We start from the raw sequence: 20,857 nt of genomic DNA on the forward strand, positions 1-20,857 counted from the left end.
CTCAGATCTGACCTGTCACTCAATATAATCAAACATTGGTGATTTCTGTACAGGTTATACGCCAATAAATGAGAATTCCCACAGTCTGCCCCAGCTGGGGAGTCAGCACATTGCTTTCTTTTGCAAAATGATTAGAATTATCTAATTTCCCCTGAAGAGAGGAGGTGTGAGGAGCTGAGCATGTGAAATGGAACTTGGCGACACCAAAGAGACCTGCTTGCAGTTCACAGAGCTGCTCAGTGCAGGGAACGGTGACGATAGCTTCAAAGGCAATGCTGAATCACCTCTAACAGCTGCTTTGAGGCGTTCGGTGAGGGCCAGCTCCTGAATTCCCGGTCCAGGTGGTTATAAAACATCCTCTCCTTGCAGGTGGGTAGAATTTAATCAGGGTTAATGGGCCACCACATGCAACAAGCTTGTTACAAGGTGTTTGCAGAGGGTACTTGTTATAAGCCTGCTTGTGCCTGGCCTCTTTTAGCCCAGGACTAAGCAGAGTCTGGAGCTGGCCATTCCCCTCACATCCCGCTGCATCTCCTGGCCGTTGGGGCCAGGCTGCCGAGAGCGGCCGGGCTCTCCGGTGGTGGCTAGTCAGAGCTGTTGTGTGGCTTGTGCCTGGGAGCAGCTGAGCAAAGGGGCTTCAGGGGACAAAGGTGTGGGCAGAGGGGTGAAAGAAGGGGGCAAGACTGGGGGAGAGGGAGCTGATGGGGGGAAGAAGAGAAGGGGCTGTCAGGGAAGGCAAGGGCCAGGGGGGAGAGTGAGGAAGGGCTGGAAAAGAAGGGTGAGATGAGGAAAGCCGAGCTCTGCCGTGGGCCCTCATAGAGAGGGGAGACGAGGGGGGTGCAGGGGGAGCACGGCCATGGGGAACGAAAGGGGATGGAGGAAGGGAAGGGGCTGCCAGGAGGAGGATGAGAGGGAAGAGGTGAAGTGGGTAAGGGATGGCAGATGGAGATGGGGAGAGATTGGGGCAGGGGGAGGCGGCGGGAGGGAGGGAGGGCTGGAGGAGGAGGAGCCGCCACGGCCGTGGGCGGAGGAAGGGATGCGGGAGGAGGGGAGGGAGGGCCGGGAGCTCCGGGGCCGGGTTTGACAGGGAGAGCCGCCGGCGCGGGGAAGGGGGATGGCGGCGGCCCCAGGAGGGGAGGCGGGATCGGCGGCGTGAGGGGACGGCCCGGCCCTGCCCGCTGCGGCTGGCAGGCGGCAGCCCCGCTGAGCCGGGCCGCACCATGGGCAGCGCCGACTCCAAGCTCAACTTCAGGAAGGCGGTGATCCAGCTCACCACCAAGACCCAGGTGAGGGCCGCCATGTCGCGAGGTGAGGTGAGGGGGGGGGGCGCCATGTCGCGAGGTGGGTGAGGTGAGGGGGGGGGGCGCCATGTCGCGAGGTGGGTGAGGTGAGGGGGGGGGGGCGCCATGTCGCGAGGTGGGTGAGGTGAGAGGGGGGCCGCCATGTCGCGAGGTGGGTGAGGTGAGGGGGGGGCCGCCATGTCGGGAGCCGCCCGCCTGCCCTGAGGTGCGGCCTCCCCCGGCTGTGAGGCGGCCGGGGATGCTCGGAGGCAACCGGGCGGGCTGACAAGCCCCTCTCCCCCGACCCTGGTGAGCGGGGCCGGCGCGGTGCCTCGTGTGCGGGGCCGGGGCTGCGCGCTGCCGGGGACCTGCCGGGCTCGGGGTGGAGGTGACAGCGCGGCCGCGGGCTTCGGCCGTGGCTGGCTCCGCTCCAGGCTGTCGCGGTGAGGCCTTGCCCTGAGGCTGGGGAGGCGATGGGGGATCCGGGCGAGCTGGGCCCATCTGCCGTGTCGGTGGTCTCCGGAGGTCTGATGCGGTTACGGAAGGGAGCGGGGGTGAGGCCGGGCTCTGCCTCAGGGCACCGGCCAGTTCCCGGGGGCAGCTCTCAGGTCTACCAGGGCCGTGCCTGTATCACGGCGCTCGCATCCTCTGACATCTTACGCTTTGCTAAACAGCGTCCTGTGTTACCAGACCGAGATGCTGCTGTCGTAAGAGATGTCCACAGCTCCTAATGTGTTCAGCTGCAGGTTTACATCACCGTAAGGTTTGGCAGTGCCCCCTTCTCTGTATATTTTTTTCCCCCAAAATAATTGGTGGAGAATCTTGCCGTGTTTTTGGGTAATAGCAGATTGAAAGGGCTGTTGGCCACCATGCTGTTGCAACAGAAGCAGCTTCCGTCTGTGACCTGTGAAATAATGCTTTATTTCTGCAGGCTGAAGAGTAGAAGGAATAAAGTAAAAGGAAGTCAGGCTGTGTATAGGGAGGGTGGCTGCCTAGAGGTCTAACAGATGTTGCTTATGTCCTCAGAGCTAGTTTAGTTCTTGTCTTGAGTTTGGAGCCCGGCAGCAGCAGCACATGGGCAGAAAATAAGTAGATTGTCTTTTTGTCTAAGGAGCAGAGAGATTTTGCTCTGTTGAGAAATAGCATCTCGGGTTCTTCTGAGCTACAATGGAGAATTGCTGTTGTGATCCACCTTTGGTGGTGAGGGAATAACAGCTGCTAAGAAGACTTGGGGATGATGGCAGAAAGATTTAACAATGGGGAATGAATTCAGAAGAAAAGGGTATGGATGTAAAGGGTAATAGGAGAAAATCTGTGAAAACTCTAGAGGCAAAGACTAGGACTGGGAAGTGAATCTTAGAAAGTAAGGCTGGAAGAGCCTTTGAGAAATCGTCTTTATACTTTCTAAAGCAGTATCACTTCTATCTGCGTTGCTCAGGAATGGCTTCTGTGAACGTGTTCTTAAAAACCTCCAATTGCGGATGTTCCACAACATCCCTAGGCAAAAAGGGAAGTGGGTGAATTAATGTTTTAAGGTTTCTTCCAAAGTCTCTTCTGGATGCCAAATAGTTCAGAGTGCCTTCAGCTTTGGACTCACTTTCCTCCACTGAGAAACATGCTTATAAAGTGAGATTGCAGGGGGGGAAATCAAGCCTATAGGGATCTTCTCAGTCTGCTGTTCACAAAGAAAATCCTGTATGAGGCAATCCTTAGATCGCCAGCCAAGAAGAAAGTGCTCCCCTCCCCTGGTTTATTGATGTGTGTAATGAAAGAAGGTTCACTGGGGCCCCGAATAAAGGAAGGCGAAAAAGCTTCAATCTTGGCTGGATTCGTTTCACGTCTCTGTGGTCTAGGTGAGACTAACTGCCATGTGGAAAAAGGGTGGGGTGTTGGCGCTCCCATATTTACATACCGTAGAAGGGCACTGGTGTTTGCTTGTGCAGGATGTGTGACTGGGCTCTCCGGGAGCCTTCTGAGCTCGTACCAGCAGCAACCTCCATGTAACCTCCTAGTCCATGAGACCCTGGATTCAAAACCGGGCTTCAATAATGAACAGAGTCAAATCCTTCAAAGCTGTTAGCTCAAAATATGCTTTGCTTTCTCAGCAGCATGTCTCCTTTTTTGCAGCCTTCTCCTCTGGCATTAGGTAGCTGGACACACAGATTTTCGTCAAATCATTGGTAACATGAAACCACGACCTTAGTTAATGCACTGTGCGGCGTTTCCTAAGGCTCTGATGGAAGGAAGTGGCTGCGCAGAAAGCACTGTTCGCTCACTAGTGAAGGTTCAGAGTTGGCAATGAAGTTAAATTTTTCTTAAAAATAAGTTCTTATAATCTTCAGGCTTTCATTAATTAAAAAATATGAACATTCCCATGTGAACATTTAAAAAAAAAAAAAAAAATCTGTAAGGCACATAACACTTGAATGCTTGTAGCACATGTGGAGCCCAGAACTGGAAAGTCACAGAATCAACTAGTTTGGAAGAGACCTCTGGGATCATCGAGTCCAACCGTTGACCTAACACCACTGTGTCAACTAGACCATGGCTGGACACAAATGAAATTGACTTAATTAATTTTTTTTAATTGCCAAAGAGAAAGTCTGATGAAGTAAGAGTATTAAAAAAGAAAAATCACTTCAGAATGATTTCGGTGATTAAAAAGGGCAGTAGTACAGAAGAAAGGAATGAATTGGCTTATGCTAGAGATGTATATTTATAATCACACATGGAGAAATGGGCTGTAGGATTTTTATGTGATACATGTGTATTACATTACTCTGCACACCTTTAAATTGATAGGACCCGCCCTTTTAATAATAAAACAAGTGTGCTTTTATCATAGGGATTGTGTGAGCCCTCTCAAATTGCCCATAAAAATGTTATCTACTTAACAGGTGAAGGGACACATAGATTGTGAGTATGACAACTGATCAGTGGCAGTCTTAACTGCTGGGGAGACAGGCTTTCTGTTCTCAGGCAGTTGACGATTAAATGGTTTCTGCAAGCAACTGACTGGAAGATAAGAAATTTTGATCTTGTGAACAAGCTTGTTAGAGTTTAATGTTACCTGTGCCTCTGCTTTTAAAGAAACAGGAAGGGTCAAACGTGAGGGACAAACTCCAGTCCTTTGTTTTTCCCTGACGTGGCAATGCAGTAGTACAACAAGCTATTAATTTGAACATGATAAAAGCATATCTTGTGCTTAGAGAGAGGTTGCTTTCTGGTAGCCTATTTCCAATAGTATTCAAGCTTGATTCAAGTATTCAAGTCTCTCAGGTTGATCAAAAGCAAAGTTGTTGTCTTAAAAGCAAAGCTGTAACTAACACTTCACCCAGCTGACTTTTGTCCTAGGCTTTCCCTGCCAGACTTCCACAAATCCCATTTTCCACTTTGCTTTGCCATGCTGTCTCTGCTGTGGGAGCAGAGAACTGGTGACAGACTTAAGTGGAGCCTCTCCTTGACTCTGCACTGCTGACTGCAAAGATCCTATAGAAAAATTTACATCTGCTCTGCAGTCTGTGTGGAGCTGCTGTCCTTGGCAGCAGGGGTGAAATCTTGCTGGTTATGAATGTTTTGAAAAATCTGTCCTCAGACTTTCCTTTTTGCATGGTGGCTCACAAACAGGTGGTACGAAGGTGTGGGAATTGCCTCAAACTAAGCTGCTGGCCTTGCAGGGTTGCCTGATCTCCTGAAGCTCAATCAAGTGCTGCATGAATGGCTCTGTGATCATTACACTCCACAGTTCTGCCTCATTTGGGGTGGAAAGGAGAACACTGCCGTTACGAGCAGTAAGTAGTACTGGCTAGAAACCCTGGTGAGGAACAAGGGACCTGCTCTGCTGTCAAGTCCTGGGAAAAGGAGAGTCCCTGCCCCAAACACCTCGCTGCCTTGGCTGGTGGGATGCTCACTTGGTGTGTGGGCAAGAAGTCAAAGGAGAATACAGTGAGCAAGACTAGGGACAGCTTGCCTCATTGATTCTCTGCTGGCGATTTGCAGCAACCTCAGAATTGATTTAAGGACAGTCCCCTGGTAGGGGCCTGTTGGAGCATTTGTTGGGAACAAGCATTCGATGTGAAGGTGCAAGTGCGGAGAGCTCTTGGTTGGGAGGAGGGTGCAAACACTCGCCCTGCCTGAGTTTGTGAGGGATTGTATCTGAAAGAGAAAGCGAAGGTGGTACTAGCGTCAGGCTGAGGACAGTAAGGAACGGGGGGAGGCTGTGCCTTGGGACCTTTTCCTGTTTGTAGGACGTGGTCAGCTCCACTCTGTTTTCCTGTTTCCCGTGATGTATCCTGTTTGCCTGGGGATTGCCTGTTCAGGGCTGGGATTCTCTGCTCAGTAACTGGCAAGATGCTTGCAAACCGAGCGTCTTCCTTTTCTGACTCCTACAGCGTGTGTGTGGTGTGCGTTAAAGAACCTGAAACACAACATTTATAACTATTGGGAAATAAAGACTGGAGGTGTCCAGTAGGACTAGTTCTGCCTTTGTGTGACCAGCATGCAGGTGGGAGAGCTTTACACCTTGCCCAGGTGAACTGAAGGCTAAAGTCTCCCTCCCTGCCCACTCTGAGATGTCACATCACCTGAGCTCTGCCCAGTGTGTTCTCAGCAACCACTCTGCACTACAGTCATCTCTTCCCTTTGGTGTGGAGAGCTTGGTTCAGGCAGCAGCATCTCTCTCTGCCAGTTAGCTCTGTAACTTCAGTAGCCTCTGTGGTGGGGTACGTGGGGATCAGGAGCTTCCTTTGCTCTCCAGATGTGCTGGTCGTGTTTCCAGAGTAGAGCTGAGCTGCTGATCCCTTGATTCTTGCGGCAGCGATGAAGTTCTCATTGCACCGCTGGTTCAGAGCTGGTTGTCTGCACTGTGTTGGAGGTGCCTTGGGCTCTTTCTTACCTGTGTCCTGCAGCTTCCTCACCAAGGGAGGACACATCTGTGCTGATCTGGAGGATCCGAAGTAGCCCCAGCTCACAGCATTGCTGGCGAGGATTCAGCTCCGCATGAGCTCTTCTGGTTAAAGCACTGTCAAGGCTGGCTGCGGTGCTGTGGGATTTGTTACTGTGGCATGTGCAGTACCAACACCTGTAACTAAATCTTAACATTTCCAAATGAAGATATCCATGGCTGGTGGATAAGACTGTTCTGGGTCTCTGTATTTCTCTTCTCTGTGACCTAGATACAGGTTGCTGGGTGAGCTCAGCATGAGGAAATGGGTATTTAGATCCCCAGAGATGCTGTGTGCAGAATACAATCAGCTTAAAAACATCCAGTAATGTTCTGTCGAGGAGATGAATATTTTGTGGATTGAGTAGCTTCGTGATGCCAGACTTAATTAAAACAGGGGGCTGCAGGGATGTGAGTGACTCAGTACTGAATCCGTGTCCCAGGATTGTACACGGGATACCATCCGTTGGATGAGGAGCTGACTTGCAGCTATTAAAAATGAAAGAAATGGTGTTTTAGCATCATCTGCTTGCCAAGATGGCAGCCGTGACGTTAATGTGGCTGCAGCACCCAGTGTTGCAGCGTGCGTAATTGCTGCTATGCTTCTCTGTCTCCGTGTAATTTTAGTCTGAGACCGTGCTCTTCAATCTGTCTTAGCTGTTGTGTTACCATCTGTAAAACAGCGGCTGTGTTCAACCTCTGAGGAGGCCTCAGGCTAGTGGGAGGTAAAGGGATCAGTGTCTACTGGAGGGAAATGGTTTTCTCCTTCCCCTCTAGATGAGAGCGAAGCCATTATTTATGCATGATCTCCAATTAGCAGCAATTGCTGCTCACTGTTGTTGGTGGGAGTGGCTGTGGCAGGCAGCCAGTAGGTACGTGTGGCAAGTGTACATGCGGTTGTGGTAGGTGGTTTGAAAGGGGAGGTAGGAAGTGTAGGATATTTCGTGCGTTACCTAGATCGGATTTCCAAATATTTGGCTCTTTTCGAGGAGTGTAATTAGAGATGGGATTTTGCAAAATAGCTTTGTTTCCATTTAAGCATTTCACGCCCAGGTTACAAAGAGCACAGCTCCTTCACACACTTGGGAAGCTGAAAGTCAGGCTGTAAGCACTTGGCTGTTCCTACAGATCCCCTCTGAGGAGCTGCGATCTTGAACCATGTGGAAAAAGTTGCTCTTCCCTTGGGAAGAGGTTTGGTGGGAACTTGCTTTGGTGACCAGGTGATAAAATGAAGAGGGTTTCAGCACTAGAGCAGAGTTTAAGATGCCTAAACACGTGTGGGTTTTTTTCTGGGTTTGTTTTTAAAGACTGGAGAGTCACTTGGGCTGGTCATTGCATGGCTGGAAGGATCAGGACAAGCCATAAGCAGCCTCTACGGCACTGGAGCGTTAAGGCAGAGAGCTGCGGGGCAGTAACCTGCTATACCAGTTTGGGGGCGGCCGGCCTGCCTGCCCCTCTCGCTTTTATGCCTTTGGGTGGTAGGGACACATCACCTGCTCCCAGACTGTGGCTTGTTAATTCAGGAGGTGATAGCAAAGGGGAAATGCAGCACTTCTCAATGTCAGAGCTGTGAATGAGCTGTTCTCCCCGGAGTCGTGTCTTAGCTGCGTTTAGAAACAGCATAGAGCTGAGCAAGTGTTCTGCCTACTACCGCAGAGCTGGGGGTGGGCAGGAGTTGTTAAACACAGATTCATATTTTTGCCCCTTTCCCATCTGACATGGTAGACTCACCCACGGTGCTGATTATCGCAGTCAGGGAGAGCTGCTGTTTGCTCTAGAGCCGGCGCATGTCGCAGGCAGGAGGCTCCCCCTTGCCCCAAGCTGAGGATGGGGTTGCAGGGAAAATTAGGATAGCTGGACTTACATGACCTAGTAACATTATATAAAATTTTGTGCACCTTTAGTAAGCAATTACACCTGCAAAGGTACAAGTTAGTATTTCTGCTGCTTCTGGAGAAGTCTGGCAGAAGCCCTTTGAAAGGTAATATATTAGGAAAGGAAGTATTTGTGATATACAAAGGTTTCATAGTATGAAGATTTTTATTTTTATAATACTCCATTAGCTATCACAAACTACAACTCCACTGTATTAAGTGCTCTACAGGGCAAAAAATAGAGACAATCCCTGACCCTAAGTCTTGCAGGATCTGTCTGGGCCATCTGAACCATCCATTCAGTCACCAGACTGCTCTGCTTTTCTTTTTCCCAGTCCACTCTGAGTTGTGGATAAAGAAAGTGCTGCAGGACATAGAAATTGTTCTAGAAGTCTGTTCTCAGCTGCTCTTTAACATAGTATCACACAAAAATATTCTGTAGCATTGTTGTAGAGGTTGTAGCTGAGTGGGAGTCAGCCTCTTCTCCCAGGCAACTAGCGATAGGACAAGAGGACACAGCCTCAAGCTTCACCAGGGGAGGTTCGGGTTGGGCATTAGGAAGCATTTCTTCTCAGAAAGGGTCATTAGACATTGGAAGGGGCTGCCCAGGGAGGTGGTGGAGTCACCATCTCTGGAGGGGTTTAAGAAAAGACTGGACATCGCACTTAGTGCCATGATCTAGTTGACATGGTGGTGTCAGGGCAATGGTTGGACTCGATGATCCCAGAGGGCTCTTCCAACCTGATTGATTCTGTGATTCTGTGCTCAGATGGGTGGCTCTTTTGACCTGCCGAGTGTGCCACCACACCTCAGCATGGCTGGGGAAACTCCTCTGGAAAAGCTTCAGTTTTGCTCTTCTGATGGAAATCGTGGATCCATCTCTTTCACGCTGCTTGGCATAAATAGGCGTGTATTTATCCCACGCCTGTAGGTGGCCCCTTAGGCTGGGTGAGGGCTCCCAGCCTCGTTTGGGTGATGCCTATCTCTTGGCAAGTATTAGCATTTAGATGGGAAGAGCTGTGCTCAGTTTTAGACTGGCTGAAAAGTTAAGTCCTGATTATTCAGAGCTCCCAGGCTTTGGATGCCTGAGATGTTGTGTAATGGAGATGCCTTCTTGTTCAGCAAACAGTGCTGGCATTTTCACCTTTTGGGGAGTGGCAGGTCATCGCTGTGCTTCCGCAGGGTTGGAGGCACCACTGGCCCTGTGTGTCTGAGCCTCTACTTCACCAGCGCTGCTCTCTGGCTCTACGAAGCCATAAAGGGCAAAACAAGATCCAGCCTGCTTAGTTCAGCCACACATAACCCGACACCCAGGTTGTCATCATTGTTGTTTTGATTTCTAAGTAGATGCCACACTGTCAGGAAGAAGCTGGGGGAAATAGTATTGGGACTGCAGCCAGCTGTAGGAGCTGCCTTTCCAGCTGTGGTCTGGCAAACAGACCACCCTTATGGCCAGCATCCCCAGCAGTGGGCTTTCAGGATGGGCTCAAGGAGAATATTTATTCTCTCACTGTGAAAAGTGGACAACAGTGCTGGTAAAAGAGGAGGTTGTCTGCACCTGCAGAGCCAGAAAAGAACATGAGAAGAGGTGTGTACCCAGGAATGTGGGGGGGTGGGCTTCTCAAACCACAGGTCTGAAATGGATTGGTTTTTTTCGGTAAATCAGTCTTGTCCTTCCATCTTCCTCTTTGAACTGCACACTTAGTGCTTTTTAAGAACACAGCCTTGGCAGCAGCCAGCTGCACTGAGTCCAGTTCCCTATAAATATTTGATTCAGAAAGATCAATTCTGTTGTGTCCGTAAGTGCTTTGAGGTGGGTCTGTCAGTTCCGTGGTTCTAGTGTGAGATGTCCCTGATTGCTTCCTCGAGACTTTGGTTACAACAGAAGTAACACCCGTGCATGCTCAGGGCACCCTTGGCTTGCTCTGAAGGTGACAGAACGCATGAGAGCAGCCTGGCCTGTGTGCCTTGGTAAAGATCTTGTAATACATGCCATAGGTTGCAGGCAAGCAGGAGGCCTCATGTATATTGTGACGCCATGAAAGACTTGAGGAGTCCCAGTCTGATGCTGTTTGTCACATAAATGTGTTGCTGCTCACGCCCTTGCTGAGGGAATGCTCTATTTGGGAGATCAAATTGGCCCAAGCACTGATAACCAAAGAGGCTGAGGTATAAAACTAGTGCCTGTATGTTTTGTTGAACCTCTTCTGTGCTTGGTCCCACCCCCAAGCCAGGCATAATCGCTGATGTTTGGACCTCATAGAATGGTAGTTTTGCATCTGTAACCATGTTTGTCTCTCCACAGCCTGTGGAGGCAACAGATGATGCCTTTTGGGACCAGTTCTGGGCAGACACGGCTACTTCAGTGCAGGATGTCTTTGCCCTTGTACCAGCTGCAGAGATCCGAGCAGTGAGAGAAGAATCACCTTCAAACTTGGCGACTTTGTGTTATAAGGTAAGGTTGGTGCTGTCTTATTCCTCGGTGCTGTGCTAGTATGGGCTGTCCCTCAGTCAATAGACTCCCAGGAGGAGACAGGTACCATATTATTTCCTTGTACCACATGATGTGCTTGCTTGTCCCTGTCTCCTCCTGATGGTAACTCTCAACCCTTCCTCTCTTGGTTTAGCACAGACCACAGCTGGCATTTGCTCACTTTGGAGCCTTTTTCCTCTTGTCCCCTTCCTGTGTTTCACTCTGCCCTCTTGGGTGTTGCCTGCTGTATAAACTGCTTCCTGCTTAGGGGACTGTGTACCAAGGCTGCATATTTGTGGCGAGGCTGGTACATCTTTGTCTGCATCTAATTGCTCCTCACCATGCATCAGTCTGGCTTCAAGCTGATAGATCCCAGAGGGATGTGGAGATTGTCACTGTACGAGTGCCTGGATGAATTTTGAGGGAGATCTTAAGACTTTTCTTCCTTCTGCTGTGACATCAGAACATCTCTGATGCTGCTTCTGGTGTTGCCATGTCCTTGTGTGGAGCACAGGGGACATTGACTCATGTTTCCTACCCTGCCAGGGTTGGCAAATTGTCAAGCTGGTGAGCAACAGCCTGAGACTTACTCTGCCTGGGAAAGTGCAGGTGTTAATAATGCTCCTGATTTGAGCCATGCAAGAGTAGCCTTGAATTTGTAGTATTGGAAACATTTGGAATGACATTTTCCCAGTTTTAAATGGTTGTTGCCATCCTGTTTTTCTTTCCTGCTCTACAAAATGTGAATGAGACCTACTGAATCATACTGAAGGTACCTCTGTCTGGGAATTGTGCCTCAGACAGATGCCTGTAGTGGATACTTGAGAAAGAATACAAAAATGAGGAAAAATTGAATGGTTCTTCCCTAGTGCTGTCTCCTGGCAATCAGCAGCTTGGGAATCAAGAAAGACAGAGGAGACCTGTACTGACTGCATAACCCCTTGGACTCTGTCTCCTCTTCCCCTAAAACTAAGACTAAAATATGGGCTGTTCTGCTTACTGGAAACAGATGTCTTGGGAGACTTGGTCATTGCAGGGCTGTTTATCCAGGAGCCTGAGATCTTGGGGTATCAGGGCTAGAGGAGCCTGCAGACTCCTGCGGTGCTTTTGCCAGGCTGGGGGCCTTGACCTGTGCCACATGCAGTGTGCCACTGGACTTAGCAACGCTGCGTGTGTTTGTGGAGAGCACAACAGCATGGCTGAAATGTCATTTGCAGTCATGGTGGGAGACTCAGACTGTACAGAGTCATAAATGTGCCTGAAAAAATAGTTAAGCTCCCAGAGCAGCGTGTGGACAGGCTGAGACTGCACAAACAATATTTGAATACCCATTAAGGCAATGACGCAGGCTGGCAGAGTCAGTGACCCAGACAGTCTGCGATGAAAATAAGCAGGGACACATGACCTCATGAATTAAAAAGCAGCAAGGTGAATCCTTGGTAAATGTTTTGGCTTTCGTCCCCCCTCTGTTTCCCCTTGGGATCAGGGAGTAAGAGCAAGTGGGTGCAGCTGCTGGGGGAAGGAGCCACCCTTTTCTGTCCGTGGGTAAAATCTGGGGCTGTGGTTGCTCTCTGGCAAGACCCACATCCTATTCTGAAAAACCCAGTGTGACTGTTTCAGTAGTGAGTGGATGGACTGCAGGATAGGACAGAGCAGCTGTCCTATTCATGGGGTGAGTGGGCGAAACCTGGGCTACCACCCTCCTCTGCAGCAGGACCTTGACAGACTCTGCTGGAGGCCGTATCCGTACCCTTAATAGTCACAGGCAGCAGCTTAGCTCCCGCCTCCCGAGTCAGGAGAGGTCCCTGCTGTATTCACGACAGCACATACAGATCTGTCAGACTTTATGTGTTTCTGTGCAGTCTCCCTCTGCCAGTGCCTCACACCGTGCAGCACAGTGCTGCTGCCTTGGTTCTGCCTGTGTCTCCTGTACCTGATGCGGCTGATTAATCTGATCTGCTCTTTGCAGTGTGTGTTGTCATGGAGCAGTGCTGGAAGGAGCCTTCTGGTGCTGTGGCTCTCTGTCTCACGTGGCACAACATGTGTGCTACATGGATTAAGCCCTAGCATGTGAGGTCTCTTGCAGTGGGACAGTAGCAATTCAAGAAAGTCTGTTTAAGATCATTAACCCTATTTCTGCAGTGTTTCAAACAGCAGCAGTACCTGTACCGTTGAACTTGGAGAAAATGGGCTCCAAGAACTGCTTATAACTCTATGCGAGGGCGTCACCAGCAGGAGAGACCTGCCCAGCTCTCGCTAACTTGTGTCCTGGCTAATGCTGCCTGCCTTGGGTTTGTTTCCTTCAGGCTGTGGAGAAGCTGGTGCAGGGAGCAGAGAGCGGCTGCCACACGGAGAAGGAGAGGCAAATCATCTTGAACTGCTGCCGGCTCCTCACCCGTATCCTGCCTTACATCTTCGAGGACCCAGACTGGAGAGGTTTCTTCTGGTCAACTGTCCCTGGGGCTGGCCGAGGAGGGGTCTGTCTCTTGGCACTTATTCTTCTTTCTGGAGGGTGAAGGGGAGGCTGCAGTGAGGACACCCTGTATACTTTTGGGGGCAATTTTATTCCAGTTTTTTCTATTTGGTCAGAAATTAGATGGTACCTTCTAAGTTCTTTTCCTTCCTTTAATTCTTGCTGCTCTTCCTCTTGCCCTCAGCTGCTTTGTTTAGCACTGGTTGCTGCATCATCTGAATATTTCACTTGGGTGTGTAGCTGTAGGAGAGAGCTGTGAGGGAAGGCTCCTCCTGTATAACTGAAGGTGTGAATCGAAATGAACATGAGAGCGGTACTGAAGGCTGTATGACTCTCTTAAACTGAAATGACCTTATTCCATTAACTAAAGTTGATTTAAGATTCAAGTCAAACTGAAACAGGGTGTCATTTCCACTGATTTTACAATGTCACATTTAAAGCAAATAGTGCCAGAGAAGCTCTCAGCATCATGACTCAATACACCGCTTGTGAGCTGAGTGATGCAGCTTTAACCAGGGGCCTAGCCTGGTGGGTGAAGCCCACAGCTGAGCAAGAGTGGTTAAAGAATTAGGTATTGTTTCTGGCTCTGTCAGTGATGTGTATAATCTCAGGGGAGTCTTTGAACCTCCATACATTTCTCTGTCTGGAGAGTGGGCACAATAGTGCTCTTCTGTGTCTCAGAGCAACAGGGTGAAAGTGCTTTAGGATCTGCTGCCAATAGGAGAAATGGTGTTGAAACCACAGTTGAATTAGGCCAGGAATTTGCCTGCTTGCTCCCTGAGCAGCTGCCTGCTCTGTGCATAGAGAGCACACTCCTATGCGTTGCTGAACCTGCAGGTCAGCATGGCTGTGCTGAAGAGTGTGGTTTCCCCTGAGCGTTAAGTGTACTGCAGTGTTTTTGGGGAAGGTGATAAAGGATTGGCAGTGGTTGGTACAGTACCAACCTTGCACCTTGCGCTGTCTCTGCCTGTCACCTCTAATCTGTTTCACCTGAGGCCACTTCAAGGGGAAGTTCTGGGTGGTGGAAAGGGAAGTCTTTGCTAGCCCTGCTCTGTTTTGTGATCTGTGTGATTGGGAGGGTGGTGGTTGTCCATCCTTTCATCCCTGCAGGGGCCAGGGAGTGCTGGAGAGGCTTAACAATGGAGGAGCTTGCTTTGGGAAAGAACACGCGGGGTGCCTGGTGGCCTGATCCAGCCAGGCTGCTGTTACAACTGTTTTTTCACCTTGTTCAGTAGTTGGAGGAGAGAGTTTCTCAGCCTTAGAGTGGTGGGGTCACCCAAGGCGATCCAGCCCGGTGCAGGTGTGCTGGTTTGGGGAGCCTTCCTGCTGTGTTGTGCCTCCTGAATGTCAGTGGGGCTGTTGTGGTTCCCTGTGCTCCACCATTTAACCATGTGCCGAAGCAGCTGTAAGGCTGGCTGAGCTGCCTGGCAGGGGATAACAGATACAGCCCTGAGATGTTAGGGAAGCTGGGGTCATGTCTAATCTAGGGGCAACAGCTTTACTGTCTGAAGGCTGATTTCTCTCTGGGAACTGAAAGGGAAGATGATGGTATGCCTGGACCATTAGTAAATATCTCTGCGATTATGCTTTGCCTGCTGCATGCTGCAGTGATGGATGGCAGAGCTCCTGCAGCATGGGTGCCTCCCTCCTGTAAGGGAGTCTGTATTGTGTACAGATCCATTGGTTTGTTGTGTGGCACCCAGTTTGGATGTGCTGGTACCCAGAGCCCACAGGGAGTTTTTCTGGCAGCTGAGGTGATGTTAGCAAAGATCATTCTTGGAAAAGAAACCCCCTTGGACCCTGACGCTTGTCATGTCATCTCTGACTGTGAGCCCAGGTAAAAGCATCTTTGCTGTACATCCGGGGTCTGTTTGACAGCAGTCTTCCTGCTGTTGCTGAGACAAGGCAATTATCTCCATTAGCTGCCTGCTGTGATTTAAGAGCCGTGTGTCGTGCGCAGGCTGATGGAGGCCTGGCTGAGATAGATAAGCTCCTGCCATTCCTGCTCCCTGCCTTTCCCTTCAGCACCGGTGTGTGGTGAGGAAGGCCTCCCATCCAGGATGCTCTTTGACAGGCAAGGTTTCCCGTGGCAACGGCTGCGGAGGAGCAGCCATGCGTGATTCGAGTGATTGCTTTGAACGCTGAAGACGGCAAAATCCTCTCTGCTGTCATGCTTGCTCTGCCATGGCAGGCCGAGGTGGCCCCTTGCTGAGCATGGTGCGTGTAGCCTCTTGCAGTTCTGTCACCTCCAGTTCTGAGCAGCCCGTGCAGGACTTTGAGAGGTTTTACACCGTATCGCTGCTGGCTGGCTTCTTCCTCTTGCTGCCCCTGTGCACCATCCAAATCACCCTCCGTGACTGTAAAACCCTTTTCTGTGTAAATAGTCCCCTTTCCTTTTGTCTTCAGTAAGTCAAGCATCTCCATCTGGCAAGGTCCAGTGTCTCCCCAACATCTCTAGGCCTTTGTCTGCCCGGTTTAGTGTCATTAAAGAGCTTGTTCATATTTAGTCATTACCTTCGAGGGGGGAATTCCTTTCCTCTGCTGGCTGGGTTTTGTGTGTCTCTCCCTCTTGTTCCTTTGCAACTTCTTGCCTCCCTGCGTGTTCTTGGGGAGTGTATCTTCTCTTGCTGTGTTACACCAGTGTTACTGCGTGCTTTTTGCTAACCCTAGGCTGACAGTACTCTTCCATGTTTCTCGCTTTTAGGGAGATGAAGATGATGAAAACGCCCGGCCACTGGCTGAGTCGTTGCTCCTTGCTGTCGCAGATCTGCTCTTCTGTCCTGATTTCACTGTGCAGAGCCACCGGAGGAGCACGGTGGTAAGTTGACTCATGAGATTATCTGCATAGAGGTAGATTAGCTGCATGCTGGCGGGTACCCTGGAAGACCCCAGCAGCTTTCTGCAAACCTGCAGGCAGGAAAATATGGAGTCACTGAGTTTGAACACACAGTGACTAATATTGATGAACACTTTGGGTTCACTGTGATGTTTGTGCCTTCTAAACCAGATGTTCTGAGACAGCTGGGTAAGTTTCAGCTGGAGTGGCTGGCACTCCCCCGCTACAGCTCGCCCCTCAGGAAAATGTAGTTGTGCTGGCAAACAACTGCTCTTCTGTTGCCGTCAGAGCAGAGACCTTTAGCCCCTTGTTCCTTTCACTGACAGTTTGGTGCAGTCCAGGGCAGGAAGCAGCTATTGGCCTGATCGTAGGTGCTGTGGTGTGAATGAGTAGATGGTCTCTCTTGTCTTTCCACCTCCTCTCCCTCTTTGTATCATTGCAGCAAAGACAAATGTGTTCTTATCTTTATAGTGACTGTCTTTGCTTCAGAGGAGTTCCCTGAAGCAGAGATCTCCTCCCAGGTGTACTAAGGACAGATTCTAGTGCGTCTCCCTCCTTCTCTGGATGTTTCTCTGCTGGTTTCTTTGCTACTGCTAGAGAGGAGCTGAACTCTCTTGGATACCACTAGTGCTGTCAGCTCTGGCTCTTGTCTTTTGTGGTCCAACCTCTTATTTCTCCCACAGGACACAGCAGAAGATATCCACTCCATCGACAGCTGTGAGTACATCTGGGAGGCAGGAGTGGGCTTTGCTCATTCTCCACAGCCTAACTACATCCATGACTTGAATAGGTAAGAGGGGTCTGCAAAGGCAGGATGGAAAGAAACTGGGCTCAGGAGAGGGAGATCTGAGGGAGATGGGCTCTCCTTGCCTCCTTGGGTGTCTCTGATTCCCAAGGGGCTTTCTCCTTGCTCCTTTCTGAGCTAACAGGATTGGCAACACAGGAAAAAACCAAACTGTCCTTTCAAACAGCTTTTTGTAGTATGATACGGGAGTCGGAGGGTCTGCAACAGGAGCTGGCAAAACATTGCTGCTTTGAAAATACCTAGGAGCTCTGGGCTGTGTTTCTTTTTCATAAGGCAGCAATTCTGCTGAGCTTTGCACCAGTGACACCAGTGTTGCTTATGAAACGAAACGGGCTTAGTTCTCTGTGGGGAGGACTTTTTAGATGGGACTTATGTGGTGTTGTGGTAAGCGATTGTGCCTCCTGTGCCCGGTCCCTGCTCCTGAATGGCTCCAGGCCTTGGCTGCTTCTTCCCTTCTTTCAGAACAGAGCTGCTTAAGCTGCTGCTGACCTGTTTCTCTGAGGCCATGTATCTGCCTCCCTCCTCGGACAGCAGCAATGCCAACCCCTGGGTGCAGTTCTTCTGCTCTACGGAGAACAGGTGAGGGTGAAGGGTGAGGGACTGGGTGCCAGGGGGAGAAATACCTTATCTTTTCCATGGAATGTGTTGATTATGGGAGACCATAGGGTTCGCTACCTCCAACATCTAGGGGCTGTTGTCATTTTCCTTTGTCCCTGTCTTACGTATTAGTGAGAATTAGTGAGAATTGTTCCTCAGCAGCAAAAGGAGAGCCTCAGAATGCTGCTCGTTGGAGTCTGATGCAGGACGGATCCCTGTCCTGTGGGAAATGGCTCCTCTTCCCTGCTGTAGACCCTGTTCCCCGGTGGGTGTGGTGGGGTGGCACTGCAGCGGGTGGTTTGTGGTGTTGGTGGCGGCTGAATGCTGCCCTCTAGTGACGTTGTCTCAGTCCTGGCTGGAGGCAGACAGTTTTGTCTTTCTAGTCTAGAGAGCTTTGAGGTCCTGTCCCCTTTTTCACATTGCTGCACAGGATTCCTCTGAGAGGCCACATGCCTTTTTCACCTCCCCTTCCTTCTCAGCTGTGGTCTAGGAGACTAGCTGGGAGCTGGAGTGTCACACACAGAATCACAGAATCAACCAGGTTGGAAGAGACCTCAGGGATCATCGAGTCCAACCGTTGCCCTGACACCACCCTGTCAACTAGACCATGGCACTAAGTGCCATATCCAGTCTTTTCTTGTCTCTGGGCTGTTCAGTCATGGGCCACTGTCATAGGTTAGAGAAGATGCTAGTGTTTTGTCATGACCCCAGACCCTTGAGGAGAGAGAAGCCTGTCCCTCTCCAAGGCAGCACCTTTTACCTCCTGATTCTGCCTTCTGAGAATGTTTTCTCCTCCCCAGACACGCGCTCCCACTCTTCACCTCGCTCCTGAACGTCGTTTGTGCCTACGACCCGGTGGGTTATGGGATTCCTTACAATCACCTGCTTTTCTCTGACTACCGTGAGCCACTGGTGGAGGAGGCAGCCCAGGTGCTGATTGTCACTTTGGACTATGACAGCTCCACCAGTTCAAGTCCCACTGTGGATGGCACGACCACTGGCACGGCCATGGATGATGTGGATGTGAGTGATACTGGGATCTGTATTTGCTGCTCTCCTGAACTCCCTGTGGTCCTCTTGTACCAGCTTACATTGAAAGTTGACCTGCAGGGCCTAGCACCACTCCTCTCCTTGCAGTCTGCTATCTCTGGCCCAGTCCTGCTCCTTTCATGTTGGTCACTAAACAGCTGTAGATGACCAAACCATTAGGTTTTGGTCACTGACTTGAATCAGGACCATGTAAGTGAAAAGCCTCTGACTTTACTGTTCCCTGAGGTGCTCTGTCTCCTAGCATTTAAAACTGGATCATTCAGAGAGGAAAGCTGAAATGAGAGACATTAGCCCCCAGAGCCAGTGGTTATGCTTTGACTTCCTGAGTAAACCTTGTTGCCAGTAAGCATTTCACTCCTTGTCTTTGAACACAGCCTCCCGGACCAGACAATCTGTTTGTGAATTACCTCTCAAGAATACACCGAGAGGAGGTAATGTGCTCCTATCCTGAACTATTTCCTGATTTCATGCTGGTTGCACTAGCCCTGGGCCCACCACAGTCTCTTTCCTGGTGTGTTGGCAGGATTTCCAGTTCATCCTGAAAGGAGTGGCCCGCTTGTTATCAAACCCGCTGGTCCAGACCTACCTGCCAAACTCTGCCAAGAAGATCCAATTCCATCAGGAACTCCTCGTCCTCTTCTGGAAACTCTGTGACTTCAACAAGGTGTGGATCTGCTTCTTGTTGAGCTTTGCCACACCTTGCCTGTTGCCCAGAGCCTGGTGTGGCTCTGGCTGGACTGAGCCCTGGTGAAGAGCTGTGGGCAGGTAGTTAGCAGTGACTCTGCAGTGCTCTGGTCAGAAGCACTGCTCCCTGCTGGGTGGGTTGGTGGGGTCTGGCTCCAGGGAGAGCTTGTGAGAGAGGCTGCAGCTTCAGAAGGTCAGTGCTTGAGGTAAATGCAGGAGCAGGTATTATAATAACTCTGCAAATAACGGTGGACTTGAAGAGCTGGTGCATACACCAGCCTTTCTAACGTTCTTGAGGGACCAATTAGCTTGAGGCTGCCTGGCCTAAGTCCTTCAGATGGTGCAGAAAACCAAATATGCTTGTGATTGTCTGAAATCCTCCCCTTTCTTCCAGAAATTCCTCTTCTTTGTGCTGAAGAGCAGCGATGTTCTGGACATCCTTGTCCCAGTCTTGTATTTTCTCAATGATGCCAGAGCAGACCAGTGTAAGTTGGTTATTTTCAATATGTGGAATGATTTGTGCTTGACAGTTGAGCTAGAATGTTTTTAAGATGCTTCCTCCTTACCACTGAGACGCTATAGCATCTCGAGTGCTGTTCCTAGCCTTCTGCAGGCATGGAGTAGAGTGGCTCAGTTAGCTGGGTGTTAATGGTTTTAACTGACTAGAAGCAGGACACGGTCTATACTGCAACGCGGGGAAGGCTGGTCCTTAGCATATGTTAACTTGTTTTGAGTCCTTTTGTTGAAAACTGATCCCATGAAGATGGAGAAATGAGCAGTCTCCTCCTGCATTGGGTGTAAATCAGGCATAACTCCATCACTGGGTAGTGGAAAGAAGAAGTTGGATCTTTTCTGCTACAGTGATGGGTTTACATGAAGAACATAATGAAGAAAAGCATGACCTATCCAAGACTTAACCTTGTACTGGCCCCATAGATGTTCTTGGGAAGGACACTGGTACTGGCAACGGAGGGAGCTCTGTGTGGGATGTCCCTTATCAGGATGGTCTGGTCTGTGCAGTTTTTCTTTCAGTCCCATGGTGTTTCTCTTCCCTCCTTACTGCCCTTCTGTCTTCAGGAGTCTACTGGCCTCACTGTGATGTATGATTTTTTGGTTTTGTTTTTTTGCCTTTTTTTTTCCTGCAGCACGAGTGGGCTTGATGCACATTGGGGTCTTTATCCTCCTGCTTCTCAGTGGGGAGCGTAACTTTGGGGTTCGACTGAACAAGCCGTATTCTGTACGAGTGCCTATGGACATCCCTGTCTTCACAGGGACACATGCAGATCTGCTCATCATAGTGAGTATAGCTCCAGCAGTTCTTTTCTGTCCCTCCTAACTCCTCTTTCATACCTCCACAAGAGATGATCCCAAAGAACAGGATCCCAGGTGGCGCTGGACTAGTGTCTGAAGGACTCTGGGACTGGCATGAGTGGGGTGGGTGCAGGGTCTCTACCAGACTTGATTGCAGGTGGGGGGGAAGGCAGGAGACCTGACTGCATTGCTGACTCTGTCCCAAGTAACCAGAGTTGTGTGGAGCATGTCTGTCATAACGGGAACACCAGTGATACCAAGCTCAACCCTACAGCTTTGGGATAATGCAAGATTTCGTTCCTCTTTCAGTCTGTAGTGCTGAGGGCCGCAATACTGCCTACAAACAGCTGTGTGTTTTGTGGTACCCTCCTGGCATGTTAGTGCTTGTTTGCCAGAGAGGAATCTCTCAGCAGCTTCTGATAAACCTCCAAAATGAGATTCCAGTTAGAATTAGGAAAAAATGTGCCCACCAGAACAGTTCTTGACGCTATGTGTTTTGCTATTACATTCCATTAATTTTAGATCATCTCTG

General features: G+C 50.1%; 1 protein-coding gene across 1 annotated transcript in view; it reads left to right on the forward strand.

Moving 5' to 3' along the window:
- Positions 1-1,206: 1,206 nt before the first annotated feature.
- The window catches only part of HID1 (HID1 domain containing), a 29,935-nt gene continuing 10,284 nt past the window's right edge, over positions 1,207-20,857 (forward strand). The window contains exons 1-11 of the mRNA XM_068413265.1: positions 1,207-1,286; positions 10,402-10,551; positions 12,876-13,046; positions 15,747-15,860; positions 16,562-16,668; positions 17,146-17,262; positions 18,081-18,303; positions 18,705-18,761; positions 18,854-18,994; positions 19,409-19,499; positions 20,160-20,311. Coding sequence (XP_068269366.1) covers positions 1,221-1,286; positions 10,402-10,551; positions 12,876-13,046; positions 15,747-15,860; positions 16,562-16,668; positions 17,146-17,262; positions 18,081-18,303; positions 18,705-18,761; positions 18,854-18,994; positions 19,409-19,499; positions 20,160-20,311 — 1,389 coding nt within the window. The 5' untranslated portion in view covers positions 1,207-1,220. The remainder of the gene's footprint in view (positions 1,287-10,401; positions 10,552-12,875; positions 13,047-15,746; positions 15,861-16,561; positions 16,669-17,145; positions 17,263-18,080; positions 18,304-18,704; positions 18,762-18,853; positions 18,995-19,408; positions 19,500-20,159; positions 20,312-20,857) is intronic.

Source organism: Nyctibius grandis, chromosome 15 (assembly GCF_013368605.1).
Source record: "Nyctibius grandis isolate bNycGra1 chromosome 15, bNycGra1.pri, whole genome shotgun sequence".
Lineage (NCBI taxonomy): Eukaryota > Metazoa > Chordata > Aves > Nyctibiiformes > Nyctibiidae > Nyctibius > Nyctibius grandis.